Source organism: Marmota flaviventris, chromosome 1 (assembly GCF_047511675.1).
Source record: "Marmota flaviventris isolate mMarFla1 chromosome 1, mMarFla1.hap1, whole genome shotgun sequence".
NCBI classification, from domain to species: domain Eukaryota; kingdom Metazoa; phylum Chordata; class Mammalia; order Rodentia; family Sciuridae; genus Marmota; species Marmota flaviventris.
The window spans coordinates 8,825,835-8,840,885 of NC_092498.1; the positions used below are offsets into that span (position 1 = coordinate 8,825,835).

Below are 15,051 nucleotides of genomic sequence, written 5' to 3' on the forward strand. Positions count from 1 at the left end.
TAATGGTATTTTGATGGTAGATCTCTATCTCACTCTGATTATATTTGAGATCAGACTGTGCTGATAAATCAAGTTCTACAGAAAGAATCTGACTTTGAATTGCAGGAGACTCATTAAGGGAATGTCAGATATCAGGAGAGACAGCATTTAAGACTTCTCCACATCATGTAATTTCATCTTCCAGAATCTGATGCAAACCAAGCTCCCTTTTCCTTTCTGAAACTTGTAAACCTTATGCACGGGCAAGCATTTCATCTCAACTACCCTGAGAATCTGCTTCAGAGAAAAATCTCTACTAAATCCTAAGCGAAGCCTGATGTCTTTTTTCATACTTTCTCATTAAAAATGAAAATTTCAAGGCAGTTCAAAATTATTTTTATTTTCTCAGGGATTGCTTTTTTATACACCTTTCTCCCACATATATAACCCCAATTATATTTTTCTTTCTCAGATCATTCATACCTTTTTTTAGAAGAAAAAAATTCTCTGAACCATGCCTATACATATTTTATTCATTTTACTTGAGTGGGTTCCGTCCCTGTCTGGAGGTAATACTCAAAACACGGCAATAGCAAAGCTGAACTGGTGAAAAATACAGTTCTTACAAAAACACTGATTACATACTTTCACAATTCTTACCACCAAACATGATTTATTCGCATTAGTCTATGTTACATTAGATCTTTATTTCCAATATTTGACAAAACTCAAACTCTTCCCATTGCATATGTATCTGATCTGGATAAAATGCTCTAGAATCTTCTGCCTAATATTATATTTCAATTTTAACTTTTTCTGACTTCCCTATGTCCCTTTTAATCTCAAAACCTCCAGCAGTTAATAATTTCGAATCAACTTTTCACTTTTTCCTCCCTAATTATTCTTCCCACAAAGCCTATTTTCAAATTTAATAAACAAGTACTTATTGAATCTAAGTAATTTGGTTTGTTTGAATTTTAAATAAGCTCAGGGTCTTGTTACTTCCAAGAAGTCTGTTCTAAGCACTAAGTAAATTCATCAGAATTGACCTATCCCTCATATCAGCGTTTAAAAAGAACACATAACTCCTATGGATGATTTCAGACCAACACGCACGCGCGCACACACACACACACACACACACACACACACACAGATACAGATGGTGAGTACCTTGTTTAATCTGAGCATTTTCATCTAAACGCAGACTTGAAGGAGAAAAATAAATTACCCAGAAATAGAGGGAGCAAAGAAGCAATTGCAATTGATATCTTATAACTTCATTATTAGGCTTAGAGGACAATTTAAATGTTGGTAACGCCTATATCTAGAAAGAAATTTTAAAACACCCAAAGACAAATATGCATTTTAAAATCATCTATTACATTAATCTACCTTTTTGATATTTCTTATGAGCTTGAATAATATGTCTAGCTATTACAAAATTCAAGTCATTTGTGAAATCTATGACATCTATGTGCAATGACTATCAATTAATAAGTAAATGTTTCTTAGTTAATACTATTTCACTGATATTTCCTATTTCACCTGAGAACCTCATAAATTATCTTACCAGTTCTTTTCATGCAAACTCATAAGTGTGGCTTACATAACTGAACTTTTGTCTGCCTACAGAAATGTCCCTGCCAGGCCATCCTATCCCTCCAGCAGTGACTTTCCTTATTTTAAGTTAATTTAATAGTGTTTTGAATGTAGATCTCTATCTCACAGACTCTGATTCAAGCTCCCTTTTATAAACTTCAACATTTCACATTGTCAATTAATTTTGCTGCTTTAATTACCATTTTGATGTTTAGAAAGAGAAACAAAATGAAAAATGGTTTCTAGATGGCTGCCTTCTGAAAATAAAGATTAGCAGATTTTAACATTTGTGCCAAGCAAAGGGTATGATGGCATGAAATTTGGAAATATTGTGTTCGACCGCTGGCCAGAACTGCTGAACTGCAGGTGTGTGTTCTTGTTGCATGTTCTAGGTACGTCCCTGTCCGCATTACTCTCATCTCCTCCCAAGGCTTCTCGTGGGCTCAGTGCTCCCTCTCCCACACCCAGAGTGGCTCCTATCTTGGTGTTTCCTTCATGTCCTCATCCTTTTCTTGTACAACACCAAACTCAACAGAGTTATTTTTCTCTTGACAGTAACCAGTCCCCTTCCCGAGAGAAAAAACCTCTTCTGTCTCCGATGAACACATTTTATGTTTGCATCAGTGTCTTGCTATCCACCTCTCAGGTGCTGCCCCTTCTGACTTACCTGGAAATCTCTGACTTTTCTCATCCTAACAGGGTTTCTGAAATTTATAAGGTAATTAGTAAGCATATTAATAAGGTAAAAATGCAACGTAGGATATGTCACTTGTGTTAGACTTCAGAAGGGAAATTTCTTCTGAAAGATCAAAAACTAAGTAAAATAAAGGAAATATCAACATTTTGTTTCCATATTTTATGTCTGAAAAGAAAGGGCTAACCTTTTGCAACGTTTTTCAATTTCATCAATATGCAATTTGCATGTTCTGTTTGAAATCCAAAACATGAAAACCAAGTGCTCTGTAGGAACAGAGACATGTTTTATTTCCTTCACATCAAATGTTTTTCAATAAGGTTTCAAACAAATTGTCATCTAAACCAATTTTTTAATACCTTTGTCAGGGCCAAATTGAGAATACTGGAAAAAAACACAAATAGGTAAGGATTCAGGGAGAAGCTTTTATAGCTCCCTGGACCTGTTGCTTAATGAAGATGCTCTAACCTTCCTTTTTAATGATGCTAAAGCCATATTAATGCTGCAGTCTAGGAAAATCAAAACTGTCCCAATTGCTCTCCTTATCATGTGACCTGATTTTCATTCTGTGCTTCCTTTCAACTTCTTGGCGGGAAATATGAGGGGCTGGCTAATGGCACACAAACCTGTATTTTAGTATTGGGGCTATGGTTTAGATAGGGGTATTCCCCCAAAGCTTATGTGTGAAACAATGTAAGAAAGTTTAGAGGTGAAATTACTGGGTATAAGAACCTTAACCTAATCTGTGCATTAATCCCTTGATAGGAATTAACTGGGTGGTAACTGTAGACAAGAGGGTGTGGGTAGAGGAGGTGGGGCATTGAGGGCATGTCTTTGAGGCAGATCTTTTGTCCCTGATAAGTGGAACACTCTCTCTGCTTCCGGAGGCCACATTCTGAGCTGCTTTCCTTCTCCACACCTTCCGCCACGATGTTCTGCTCCACCTTGGTCCCAGAGCAACAGAGTAAGCCATCGATGGACTGAGAACTCTGAAACCATGAGCACCAAATGAACTTTTCCTTCTTATCAGGTCTTTTGGTCACAGTGATGAAAAAGTTGACTCAACAATTGGTTTGGACTTGCAGCATGGTATTTATTTTTTTCCCCCGGGGGTGAATAAGCCCATTTGAAGTTATGTTTCTTCAGGTATAAAATGGAAATAGTGCCATACGACTCAAAGTGGACTGAATGAGTCAATATATATGAATCCCCAGGTAAGCACTTAATACCATTTCCATTCCTTTCATTTATGGCTATCTAACTTTTGGACAATGATTATTAAGCATTAATAGGCAACCACATATTTAGCCTGAATCCAGATCCTGAACAAACACACAAACAAAAACCTGATCATATTGCTTAAGAAAATTTACCATATGGATTGAGGATCATAGTGGTTGTGACATTCCTAGTTGACAAACATGCTGAAATGTTATTCATTTTCCTATAAAACTTATGTACTCAGCCACTGGTGTTGGTAAATTATAAACAAACACAATGGTTAATAGAATACAGAGAAGTTTCATTATTCACTGGTGGGAAAATAATAGTTTAGAAAACATAGTCTCCGAAATAAAACTTCATATGATTTCATTCATAGGCACTTCTACAAACATGAGTTCCTTCAACTTTATTCTCTGAGCTTCTTTAATATCACCTTTTACTTTAAGTGGCAGAGGAATCTGATTCAGTTCTGAGAGTCAGAGGGAAAATCCTGCAGAGTCCTTCTGATGGGGTGACAGAATTGCACTGCAGCTCTCCTGCGGGTGTAGACATGCGGCACTCTCTCATGGCCAATGGGGTTGCTTCCCTTAAGGCAGAATTCTGAGAGAATGATTGAGTTATTGCCACATCTCTGTGGGCACATGCTATTTTGGATGAAATTTGGAATAAAGCCGTTGACAGCTTTTTGGAAACTACACAAGGAAAAGGAAAGTCTCTGTATTTTGACTTATCTTCCTGAGTGAAGCTGATCTACTCTATTCATTAAAATTGCCATTATTAGAACCTTATAAAATGATATTTTACTTGGAAATATGTCACAGGATCTCCCACTGTACTTTCATCAGAAAGGGAAAGATAAAAGAATGGGAAGTCCCTCCATAACGAACAGGTATATCTCTATTACCATGCCAAATAGAGGTTTATGTTCTTCAATTGAGGAAATAAATCATTGCTATTCTAGATAGAGTTCTCAGAAGACCATTTAAGAAGTAATCTTTGCCAACTGTGATGCTGGGTTTTATGTGTCAATTTATGTACAGCATCCAGTTATTCCACCAAACACAAATCTAGGTTGTAAATGTAATTAAAATCTACAATCAGTTGACCTCATATGAAAGAGGTTATTCTAGGTAGCCTGGGTGGGCCTGTCAATCACGGAAGAGTCTTGAGTGTGGAACTGAGATTTCCTTAAAGAAGAATTTCCACCTGTGGCAGCAGCTACAGCTCCTGCCTGAGTCCCAGCCTGCCTTTCTAGACATAGTGCACTGGGTTTGGACCTGCCCGGCTAGGCCTCAATGTCACACAAGCCAATCCCTTGCAATAAACCTCTAAACATATCTTTGACTGCTTCTGTGCCTGGATAGACCTGACGGATATACTCACAAACAGAACTCTAAACCCCATCTCCTCTAGTTCCTAAGCCTTCCCAAAAACCCTGGCTCTCTCCTCCAGATGTCACTTCTACAACAGGAAAGAGGGGTCACCCCAATGCTAAGCACACATACCAGCACCTGAGCAATCATTATGAATTCTAAATTTATTTAGTCTTTTATCCATGAAGTATCAGTGAAATCTCTTCAGTATTTATGAAAGTCATATACAAATGTTTTTAAAGTGTCAGTTTATATTTTAAGGCAAATGATACTTAAAAATTATTATTTTTGCTCTTTCTTATATTGCCTTGGCCTATAGGACATTATTAAGTATATGTGGAATGGATAAGTGAGCAATTTTTAACAATAGCTAGATACTTCCAAAGGATTTTTATATTAAAACTGATTCTTCTTCTTAGGATATTTTTAGGTGACATATTTTTAAGCATAACTTACAAAATATGGCAAATTCTGCTTATTGTCATATATGAACATAAATTAATGTCATGCAGAAAAGACTTTGATGGTGACTTGAATTCAGTTTTGTTTCTGACAGTGACCTTATGTATGGATATAAGTAAAAACAAGAAAGGAATATTCATAAAAGAATAAATAAAGTTGTCAATAATTTTTCCATTAATATTTTTTCATTCCATGTTACACTGTTTTATCATTCTAAAATTTCAAAGCATATGTCATTTTATCTATATCCAATCTTTTTACAATTTTTTTCCCTAGAGCAGAAGAAAAAGGAGTATGGAATACTGAAAAATAGTTCAAACCTAGTTATTTTAGTCTTTGAAACTGGATAACAGCCATTTCTTCATTTTTACAATCTTCTACAATAAACTAAAATGCAAATTTAAAAACCTTGGCTTTATGGTCTTTTAATATATTAAGGCTTAACTAGTTTAAATGCAACTCTATAAACTCGTACTTCTCATAAATTAGAAGAAATCTGTTCATTAAGATGTAATAATGTTCAAAGAAAATTTAGCTTTAGTATAATTTTTTCAGTGCTATAACTTTCATATCTAATCTTTGTTTAGAGAAGATTAATAACAGTGTTCTTTCCTGTCTGAAAACTTAGGAAAATATTCGGCTAAATAACTTTAAGGAAAAACAAATATAAAGTCCATAATGCTCATATATGATTTGCATTTTCACTTTTATTTAGCTAGAATTATTATTTGAATATGTGGCTTCTAAGAATCAAAAGCTTGGGTTCCATCCAAACCAGGTGGACATTAGAAGACAATGTCCAAAGGCTACAGTGATAGTACAATTTCCCCACTATTCCTTTTGCTCCTGTTTTCATTACTGAAAAGACAAAGCTACACATGTAGGTACTCACAAAATAAAATGACAGAGATCAAAACCACCACCGCACTATGGAGCGTCTTGCCTGGAGGCTCATCACATCACCAACTTTCAAGGCAAGACCATCCATAGAGTAGAAGTCAACCTATCCTTGATAATTTACCAATCAGAAATATTGGAGTTAACCAAAGGTCACTTGATAAACCACATTTTTCATTATGAACAGAAAGAGACTGACAGGGAAGAGAGTGTCCTTTCATGGTGGTTGAAAAGATGGGGTTGGGTCGTTGTGGGGTTAGTTGTGTGTCTACATGTTCATGGGTGGTTCAGGGAGTCAGAGAGAAAGATTTCTAAGGTAAATCTGCAGCCTAACCTGCCTGCTGCCAGCAATAGTGGTGTTCATGAGTTTATTCATCCCTTCGAGTTTGGTCTTACAAAATAAAGATAATAAAGTCAACTGCTTAACTTTGAGAGGCGAATGATAGAAAGCGTCAGGAATGCCACTCTGCGGGAGAACTTCATGGACGCCACGGCCCCTCCTTTGTCTCCCTTCTGAGAGCAGGTGTCCTTGTTTTGTGCCAGGGCCCTTTCCATACACTTCTCTCCTGGAACCTCTTATGTTCCCTTTCTGCCTTGTACCTCTAGCCTTGCCCTCTCCGAATCTTCCTTCTCAGTTTAGAACTTAGAACTCCCTCATTCTTAGAAATATCCAGAATTCCCATGCCCTGGCTTTCGCTCTGCCCTCTTCTGCTCTTCTAGGTAACCACCCTTTCTCCATTTCTTCTTCAGCGGCCCCTCAGGAAGATTGCATTTCCCCCTCCTCTAAAGTTAGATGCAGCAAAACATGTGATATGGTTTAGTCCATAAAATATGGGCACTTGCAATGTGCTTCTTCCTGGCAGAAGCATTTAATAACCAGAGATGAGGTCTCCAGCCCACCAGGCCCTGGCCCCGGCTACCACGCAGGTGGTAGACCAGGAAATTGAAGAAAAATCTAGATGGTTTTGCATAAGAAAAAAAAAAGAAAAAGAAAACAAAAACAAATCAAAACAAAACAAAACAAAAAACCCAAAACCTGTGGTTATATCACTGAGACTGGTCAGTCTTGACTTCATGTTCTCTGTCCTTTCAATACACACACAAGAATGTGGAATACTAGGATTCTGGTGATATTCTCACTCCTTTCATTGCAATTTGGTTGTTGGGCGTGTTTAAATTTCAGTGAAGGAAAGCACTTAATGCAGTGATTTTTTTTTTTTTTTTTTTTTTTTTTTTTTTTTTGGTGTCAAGCAAAAGGAGTCCACCCTAGGTGTCATCCTAAAGAGACATGGAAGCTGATCCCTGGTATCATCCATTCAGTTTCAACCCACACAGCTGCCAACTCTCCAGGTCTTCCTTCATCACAACCCTATTAGGTGAATCTTAGAAGTGCTGTTCTTCCTCCAAGTGGGAAACTTGAGTCACCTTGAACTTTCTTCCTCCATTATCATACATATAAAAGAAGTCACAAATCCTGTTGATTCTTCCATCTAAAATTAAAAAAAAAAATTCCCTGTTCTTATATTAGTCCCAGTGGGTCTCTCAGTCATCCAGGGTCATCAGCACACCCATGACATTGTCCTGGGCAACTTCTTCATGCCATGTCGGCCTTGCCCCATGCCATTCTCCATGGAACAGGTAGAACGCTCAGCTTGAAGTCCTCCATGTGAAAACCAAGGGGACTCTGACTGGCCTCCTGTCTCCTTCCTGCCTCTCTTGCCCTCAAGATCTCTCCTCCAGCCCCTCCAACCTCTTTCACTTCTTTCAAACCAAGATCTGAGTTCCTTGACCTCCATCTCAGAATCAGCGAACATGTGGACACCCCTAACCTAGAATCCCCTCTTCCAGTTTTCTCACTCCACTTGCATGAATCCTTCGCATCTCAGCTTGTATGTCACACTTCTTGATGCACAGGAAACACTACAAATATCTGCTAATTCCCCTACTCATATTCCAGGTGGGACTCTCCTCAACACCTACCCTTCCTACTGCAGTGACTCCAACTCTCCCCCAACTGCCCCCTGTGCTCCTTTCAGTACAGAGCTTCCCTGTGGACTCCAGTTGCTGGGAGGGGAACTTGCTGGAGCTCATTTTCCAACATTAATATGATCGTCAGACCCTATAATTAGATCGACAATTAATCTTTTGGTTAATATATTGATTAGTCACAATAAATTTCATCTACTGAAAATAATCTTTAGTTGGAATTGGTTGAGGTTTTTATCTCTGTTGTCTCAAGAGGCAAACATCTTGGTGTCTTGAAATACACAGCACAAACTTGGAAAATTCATTTTCTTGATAACTGCACCAGAGTTTAGAAATTTTTGCTAAAAATAGGTTGTAAGTTACAATGTCAGAGCTGTGTTTTCGTCTCTTTTGGGTGCCACTAAATCACAGCACAGTATCATCAAAATATATTGAATTTTACACAGCTTACTTTACAGGCAAAAATTGTGAACATAACTCCTTTCCAATAGATACAAAATCTAATAATAAACTACCCAAAAGGATGGATAATTTATATGGCTTCTTTCAACCAAAAAGGCAATAAAAGTCTGACTTATGAGAACCACACTACATTGAGAAATTAAAAGAAACGAAACCCTGGAAACCAACAAAACAGCACTAAATATAGTCAGGAAAATAGGAAACACAACAGCTTGGTACCTCCACAATTAAATAAATCTTCATATATGTGGGGAATAAATACTTCAGTGAAAGTTCTTAATTAGAAAGTATAATATGATTTGTAAAATAAATGTGTGTCGACAGTGCATCCCAAGATACACAAGCAAGCTAATAAGTCTTGTCCAAATATGGAGAGATATTTTGGTCATCTAAAAGCATTTGGAGTGTTGCCTAGTACTCTAGTGGAGCAGGGCCCAGCTGAGCAACTTTTTATCTATATCCAATTGATCAAATTCAAGATTTTAAGGCATTTGTTAGAAATAGGTTTCATTGTTTAGATATTTCTGCCTCTCTGAAGCTCAGAATTTATTACATTTTCACTTCTGAGGATATAGATATAAAGCACGTTGACATTATGTTGGATAGTTTTCTCTATTTGTGTATGTATAATTAATCTGGTCATTCCCAAATTGGTATGCCTCATTCCAAATAGCCTATTCTATGTGGAATCACATTACTTCTGTTTGTTTCGTTTCTGTGTCTTTTATAAAGTTGATTAAGAACAAGTGAATTAATAGCTACGTGGCAAGAATACATATGATGACAAAATTGCAAAACCATTATTTTGCCCTTTTTAAATTTGTAATAATAATAATAGAGATGATATTACAAGCCATATACTATATCCTTGTAAAAGTTTTAAGAAACCAATAATAAGTATTTCTACATTTGCTACCTAATGGTATGATACAAACAAACATCTATCAAGATAAAAATAAGGTCCACATGCACATCAACTGTCTTTCATATGTATCTTTCATAAATATCATAACTGTCGGGCCCCACATGAACCACAGAGGGAGGGTGAGGCTCCTAAAATAAAGAATGACATTTTAAGTGCACAGCTATTACAAACTCATTTGATATTCATTTTAATTGCAATGGCTATAATGAATATACTTTGTATTCAAACAGATGTCACAAGTACTTCTACAGAACTTCCAATATAATTCAGTCTTAGTTAAGAATGACTAAATGGATATTTAAAATCGGATGGTACCATGAAGGAAGAAAAAGTCAATTTCAGCAAACATTAGCTCCTTAAAACAACAAATTAAAGATTTTTATGAAACTGACTTCCTTCCTATTTTTATCTGTACACAGAACTGTGTCCTAGAGGACTAGCTGGGTCAACCTCTCTTTTTCCTTGGGTTAGCGGTTCTAATATAGAGCTACCCAGAAGGGAGAAATTGGAAGTATGGAAAATGAGTCTGAAGGGTAGGCTGGAATTCACTTGACAATATTTAAAGACTGTTCTATCAAGCAAATTAAAAATAGTATCAATACCAATGTTTAACTGAAGTAGGTAATTATGCCGTTTACTTCAGTCAGTTAGACAAGCCCTGATATTCCCTTCAATCTTCTCCCGCAGGAAGCAACAATACCTTCAACTCCAACATGACAGAACTTCAAGCCATAACTAAAGGCTTTGTTTTCCAATCATGGCGCACAAAATCACCCACAGATGTGTGTTAAAAGGCACCATTCCAGGGCCCCAACCCAGCCCCCAGAAGCCTGGGGGTGGGCCATGGAATCAGCACGTGAACAAGAAAACTGAGCATTCTGATGCACATTCCTGATGAAAAGCAGTTGCCGGAAGGTTGGACAAGATAATATGAAAGCTATATATTATTAATTCTATTCAAATCAGCTAGCATTTATTAAAAAACATATCCTATGAATGAAAGATTTTAGGTTAGAAAATGTAACTAGCAGATTGCTTTAAAACAAGTTTACCCTGTTTTCCCTGAAGCTTTGTATGCCTTGCATTTCACAGATGCGTGAGGCTTCTTGGTGGTGGTTGAGAGCGAGAGGCAAGACCATCTGGGTATCAGCAGGGAAGAGAGGGAGCTGACCCAGGAGAGCAGGAGCCCTGCAGGTCAGCACCTTTCCCCCTCCAGCTGGGCTCTCCCCTCCAGCTGGGCTCCCCTAGTGCCTAAACTGAAAGTTGAACTTACTTGGATGCCATATTGTGCTTTTTAACCACTAGAGAAATATGCAACACTTAAGTTGACTTTGGAGTTTAATAGAAGTAGGAAGAAAACAAGGAACGTAAAGCTGAGGGCACCAAGTTCTTTTCTGGTCAGCAATTCGCCCTGCTCCCATCCCAGGACAGAGAATAATCCACTGGATCTGCTTGTCACAGTTTAAGACCCTTGGTTTTCCAAAGACCTTGGCTGGGTCTTTCCCACATTCGAAACAGGATTCAATAAAAATGCTGTAGGAAGTAAAGGTATTTCACCACGAAAGAAAAGGGGGCCCTGAAACACACTGTCCCTGAATTTCCTGTTTTGTTTCCAAAAACCTATCCAACTTAAAGGAACAGAGCCATCCTGGACTGGAAAACCCAGATGCATATTACCTTGAAGGACACTGCTTTCTCTCATGCACAGTGGCACCGAGGATAAGTTAGTGCTGACTGTAAAAAGCCACCTTCTTAAGGTCTGCCAAGACCACTAGTCCTTGGGATGCTGCTCATACAAGCAAACTAAGCAGGCGGATGCTCATGATGTCACTGCTTCTGCAGCCTGACGTGAAAGCCCCCTCTGAGTGAGGATGGGTGTGAATTTGAGGGCACTGTGGGAGGGGGGGTCGGTGCAGCTGGCCGCCACTGGACAAAACACCACAAGAGAGAAGACACGCTGCGTGGCAAAGCACCCTCAGGGATGGAGGTGCCATCATCAGCCTGGCCTCACTCTACTCCTCTTGGAGCAGCCTCAGATCTCCTGGAAACTTCCTCCAATGAGTCACATGACTTCCAGGCTCCCTGAGCACTTTGACCTGTGAGCAATCCACCTCCCTGCCCTGGCACCATGGGGATGTGGCTGAGACAGGTCAACAGACACAGCGCCTGAGCTGTAGGGACTTTTCCCCCTCGTCCATCAAAGCAGTTTTCAGAGAGTGGTCTGTGGGCAAGTTATCATGTTTGTCTGCTCTGGCTGCCTACAAAATATCATGCACTGGGCGACTTAGATGGCAAGAATTTATTTTCTTGGAGTTCCAGAAGAGAGGAGAGTATGATCACATTGCCGGTGGGTTCAGTTTCTGGTGAGGGCTCCCGTCCTGGCTTACAGGAGGCCTCCTTCTTGTTGTATCCTTACAGGGCAAAGAAGGAGAACATAGAGAGCATTCTCTCTCTATCTATTCTTCTTTTAAGGCCACCAATCCCATTGGATTAGAACCCCACCATTAGGACCTCAATCAACCTGATTACTTCCTAACAGCCCTATCTCCCAAGACAGTCCTTTTGGGGGTCTGGGCTTTCACATATGACTCCTGGGGGAGACCAGGGAGTCCACGGCACCCATCACTAATGCAAATTCTCAAGCCCCATCTCAGCTCCACCGAGTCCAAACCTTAGGGAAGGGGCCCAGCACTTTGTGCTTCACTAACCTCTGCAGGTTGTTCTCGTGCCCGTGAAGGCCTGAGACGCCCCGGCCTCCAGGATCAAGACTCACCACTCAGCACACACTTCCCTCCACACCTACGCCCACTCCCACTGTGGGCTTGTTTCCTGTTGCACTTCCCTCATGGACTCTCTTTGGCTAAACTTCTCAGCAGGACCTGAGGGCTCACTCACATCACTCAGGCTGTCTTTCCAGACGTTTGCTCACGCTCTGCCATCAACCCATAATTGCCTTCTGCCTCTTTAAGGATGCATTTCCTCAACAGCCCAGCCATACACATCTCTTCTCCAAACAAGGGCACATTTTCGGAATCAATGATTTCATATTTTATAGGGTTTCTTAGAGTCCACAGGATATGCCGTCTTAATTACAACACAAGACTTTTCACGTGGGAAACATTCAGTGTCCCAATGTGACACCCACCAATTTGGTTCCAACTCTTTTCTGCAAGCTACTCCCAACAACATTGGCTCCAAACTCAGTACCACTTTGGGGCATCACATTGCCTACTGACCTCTAGCAGAGCACAATGTCATTTCCAAAGTTCCATAATATTTTTCAAGAATCAATATACCATTTGCTACTTTTGTCCTTAAATGCCTCAGACCCTATAAATGCTTCATATATTACCCCATTGAGTTCTCACAGTTCCCTTATAATAGGCATTATGTTCTGTGCTTGACAGAAAAAGACACTGGAAACAGGCTTAATATCAAGAGATCTATTGTACACATGAGGACTCTAAGTAATAACAATATGTTGTGTTCTTGAAAAATGCTAATAGAATAGAATTCAGGTGTTCTCGCCACAAAAAAGATAAGCAACAATACGCTAATTAGCTTGATTAATCCATTCCACACTGTATACATATTTCAAAACATGCACATGCTAAATATATACAACTTTTGCCTATAAATTAAGTAATTTTTTTTTTTAGAAAAGAGTTCAGTTAACTAAAGTCACATACATGGAAAATGGGAAGGTTGCAGATTATAAAGACAGACTTCTTTAACTCAAAACACATGCTTATTTCCACTCTGCTATGTTCTAAGCCAAAGGATCAGTTTTCTGTTCACATCTTGGGTTTAGTGCCAAAACCTCCAAAGCACATGACCCCTTCTTACAGGTAGGCTGTCTCCATTATATACTTTGGGACCTTTTTTTTTTTTTCCCTACAACCCAAAACAGTCTTATGCAGACACGTGTTTGCATGTACACACACACTACTGCATGGCTCAAGGTAGGCTATCAAGAAAAAAATCGAGTCTTGATTCGTTGAGACAAACAGACACTCTTAAATGACTGGAGACTACAAAGGGCTGTAAACTGATTGCTGTTCTATATGTGGTTCCCTTGCAGGCGGCCCTTGGAATGCTTTCATCTCTACACTAAAGACACCTGAAGAACTCAAAGGGAACAACTTGAAAGTTCAAAAGGAACTCTGTCAAACTTTTTGCCCAAAGCAACAGCTGATAGATAATTAAGCACTAGACGCAGCCTCACATCCATATAGACACAGAAAATTCCAAAAATCTACAAACCTAAAGACATGAAATTTCTTTTAAAATCCTACATTCTTAGCTTCCGTTTTCAGAAAACAATCCAAGTGATTATATTTTACTTATTTACAGCCACCTACACATTGAAAGCTGGACCCTAAGATAATAAACTCCACCTGTTGGACTGTTGAGGCCATTCCAAACACCAGCTGAGATGGTAATTAAAGCGACACTTGGTTCTCGGCCTACCTGGGGTGTTCAACAGCCTGGACATCTTGCAGAAGTAGGAGACGTACTGTTCACAGTACTCGGCGCTGCTGGTGATGGCGCTGATCTGATCCATGGAGGCGCTGTAGATGAGCTGTGTCACCGAGTACTTTTCTGGGTTGTAGCCTACCACCGTCGTCTGCATCTGCAAGTCGTGAGACACTATGGTCCACACTTTGTCCTCTGTGGGCAGAAAAATGAACACAACAGTAAAACATTAGTAGGGAAAGGCTTCTTCAAGTGTCGGAAAATAACTAAGTTACACCGTCCTCCAAAGACACTGGTCTCCCTACGTGCTGTTCGCTCTAATCAGAATATGCGTCTTCATCTTATCAACAGATGTTCTTTTCACACTGACCTTTCAGGCAAAATTAGACACTGCATTGATCTGTCACCAAAAGGCTCTGCACATGTGGAATCAAGCAAGTGAGCAATTATCTCAGCATCATGGACCCTGAACATGAGCAGCAGCAGATATGAGGTAAAGTTAAATAAAAACTCTCCATATATTTCGATTTTAGTTAGGAGGATGGCTGTGAACCTAAGAAAATATCATATTTTAAAAATGTAGACATATGTCCTAAATGCATCCTGGAAAAGCTCTGGAACAAGGTTCAATGCCCAGCACCAAACTGTCATCGCTAAGCACCAATTTCCAGTTGGAGCAGACTAGGATCTCTCGAGAAACAGCCGAGTCCAGGGCTGAAAAAGGGAGACAGGTCATGCCACCATATCTGAAGCAAGCTGCCAGGCTGCTCCAAGAAGCCCAGAACCAAGGACGGGACAATTCTGACATCCATAAGAATTTCCTACAATGGATTAAAAGACATCAAACATATTTAAGACCAGGAATTAATTAAAATGTAAGAAAAAAGTTTAACATTGTAAGGTGCCAGTTAACCAATCATTTTGACTATTGGTCCATACCGGCAAAGAATGAAGCAATTGGCCTCTGGCTC

General features: G+C 39.3%; 1 protein-coding gene across 1 annotated transcript in view; it reads right to left on the bottom strand.

Moving 5' to 3' along the window:
- Cntnap2 (contactin associated protein 2) overlaps positions 1 to 15,051 on the bottom strand; it is a 1,323,006-nt gene that overhangs the window by 617,819 nt on the left and 690,136 nt on the right. Inside the window, exon 13 of the mRNA XM_071605412.1 lies at positions 14,075 to 14,275. Within this exon, the coding sequence (XP_071461513.1) occupies positions 14,075 to 14,275 (201 nt within the window). The remainder of the gene's footprint in view (positions 1 to 14,074; positions 14,276 to 15,051) is intronic.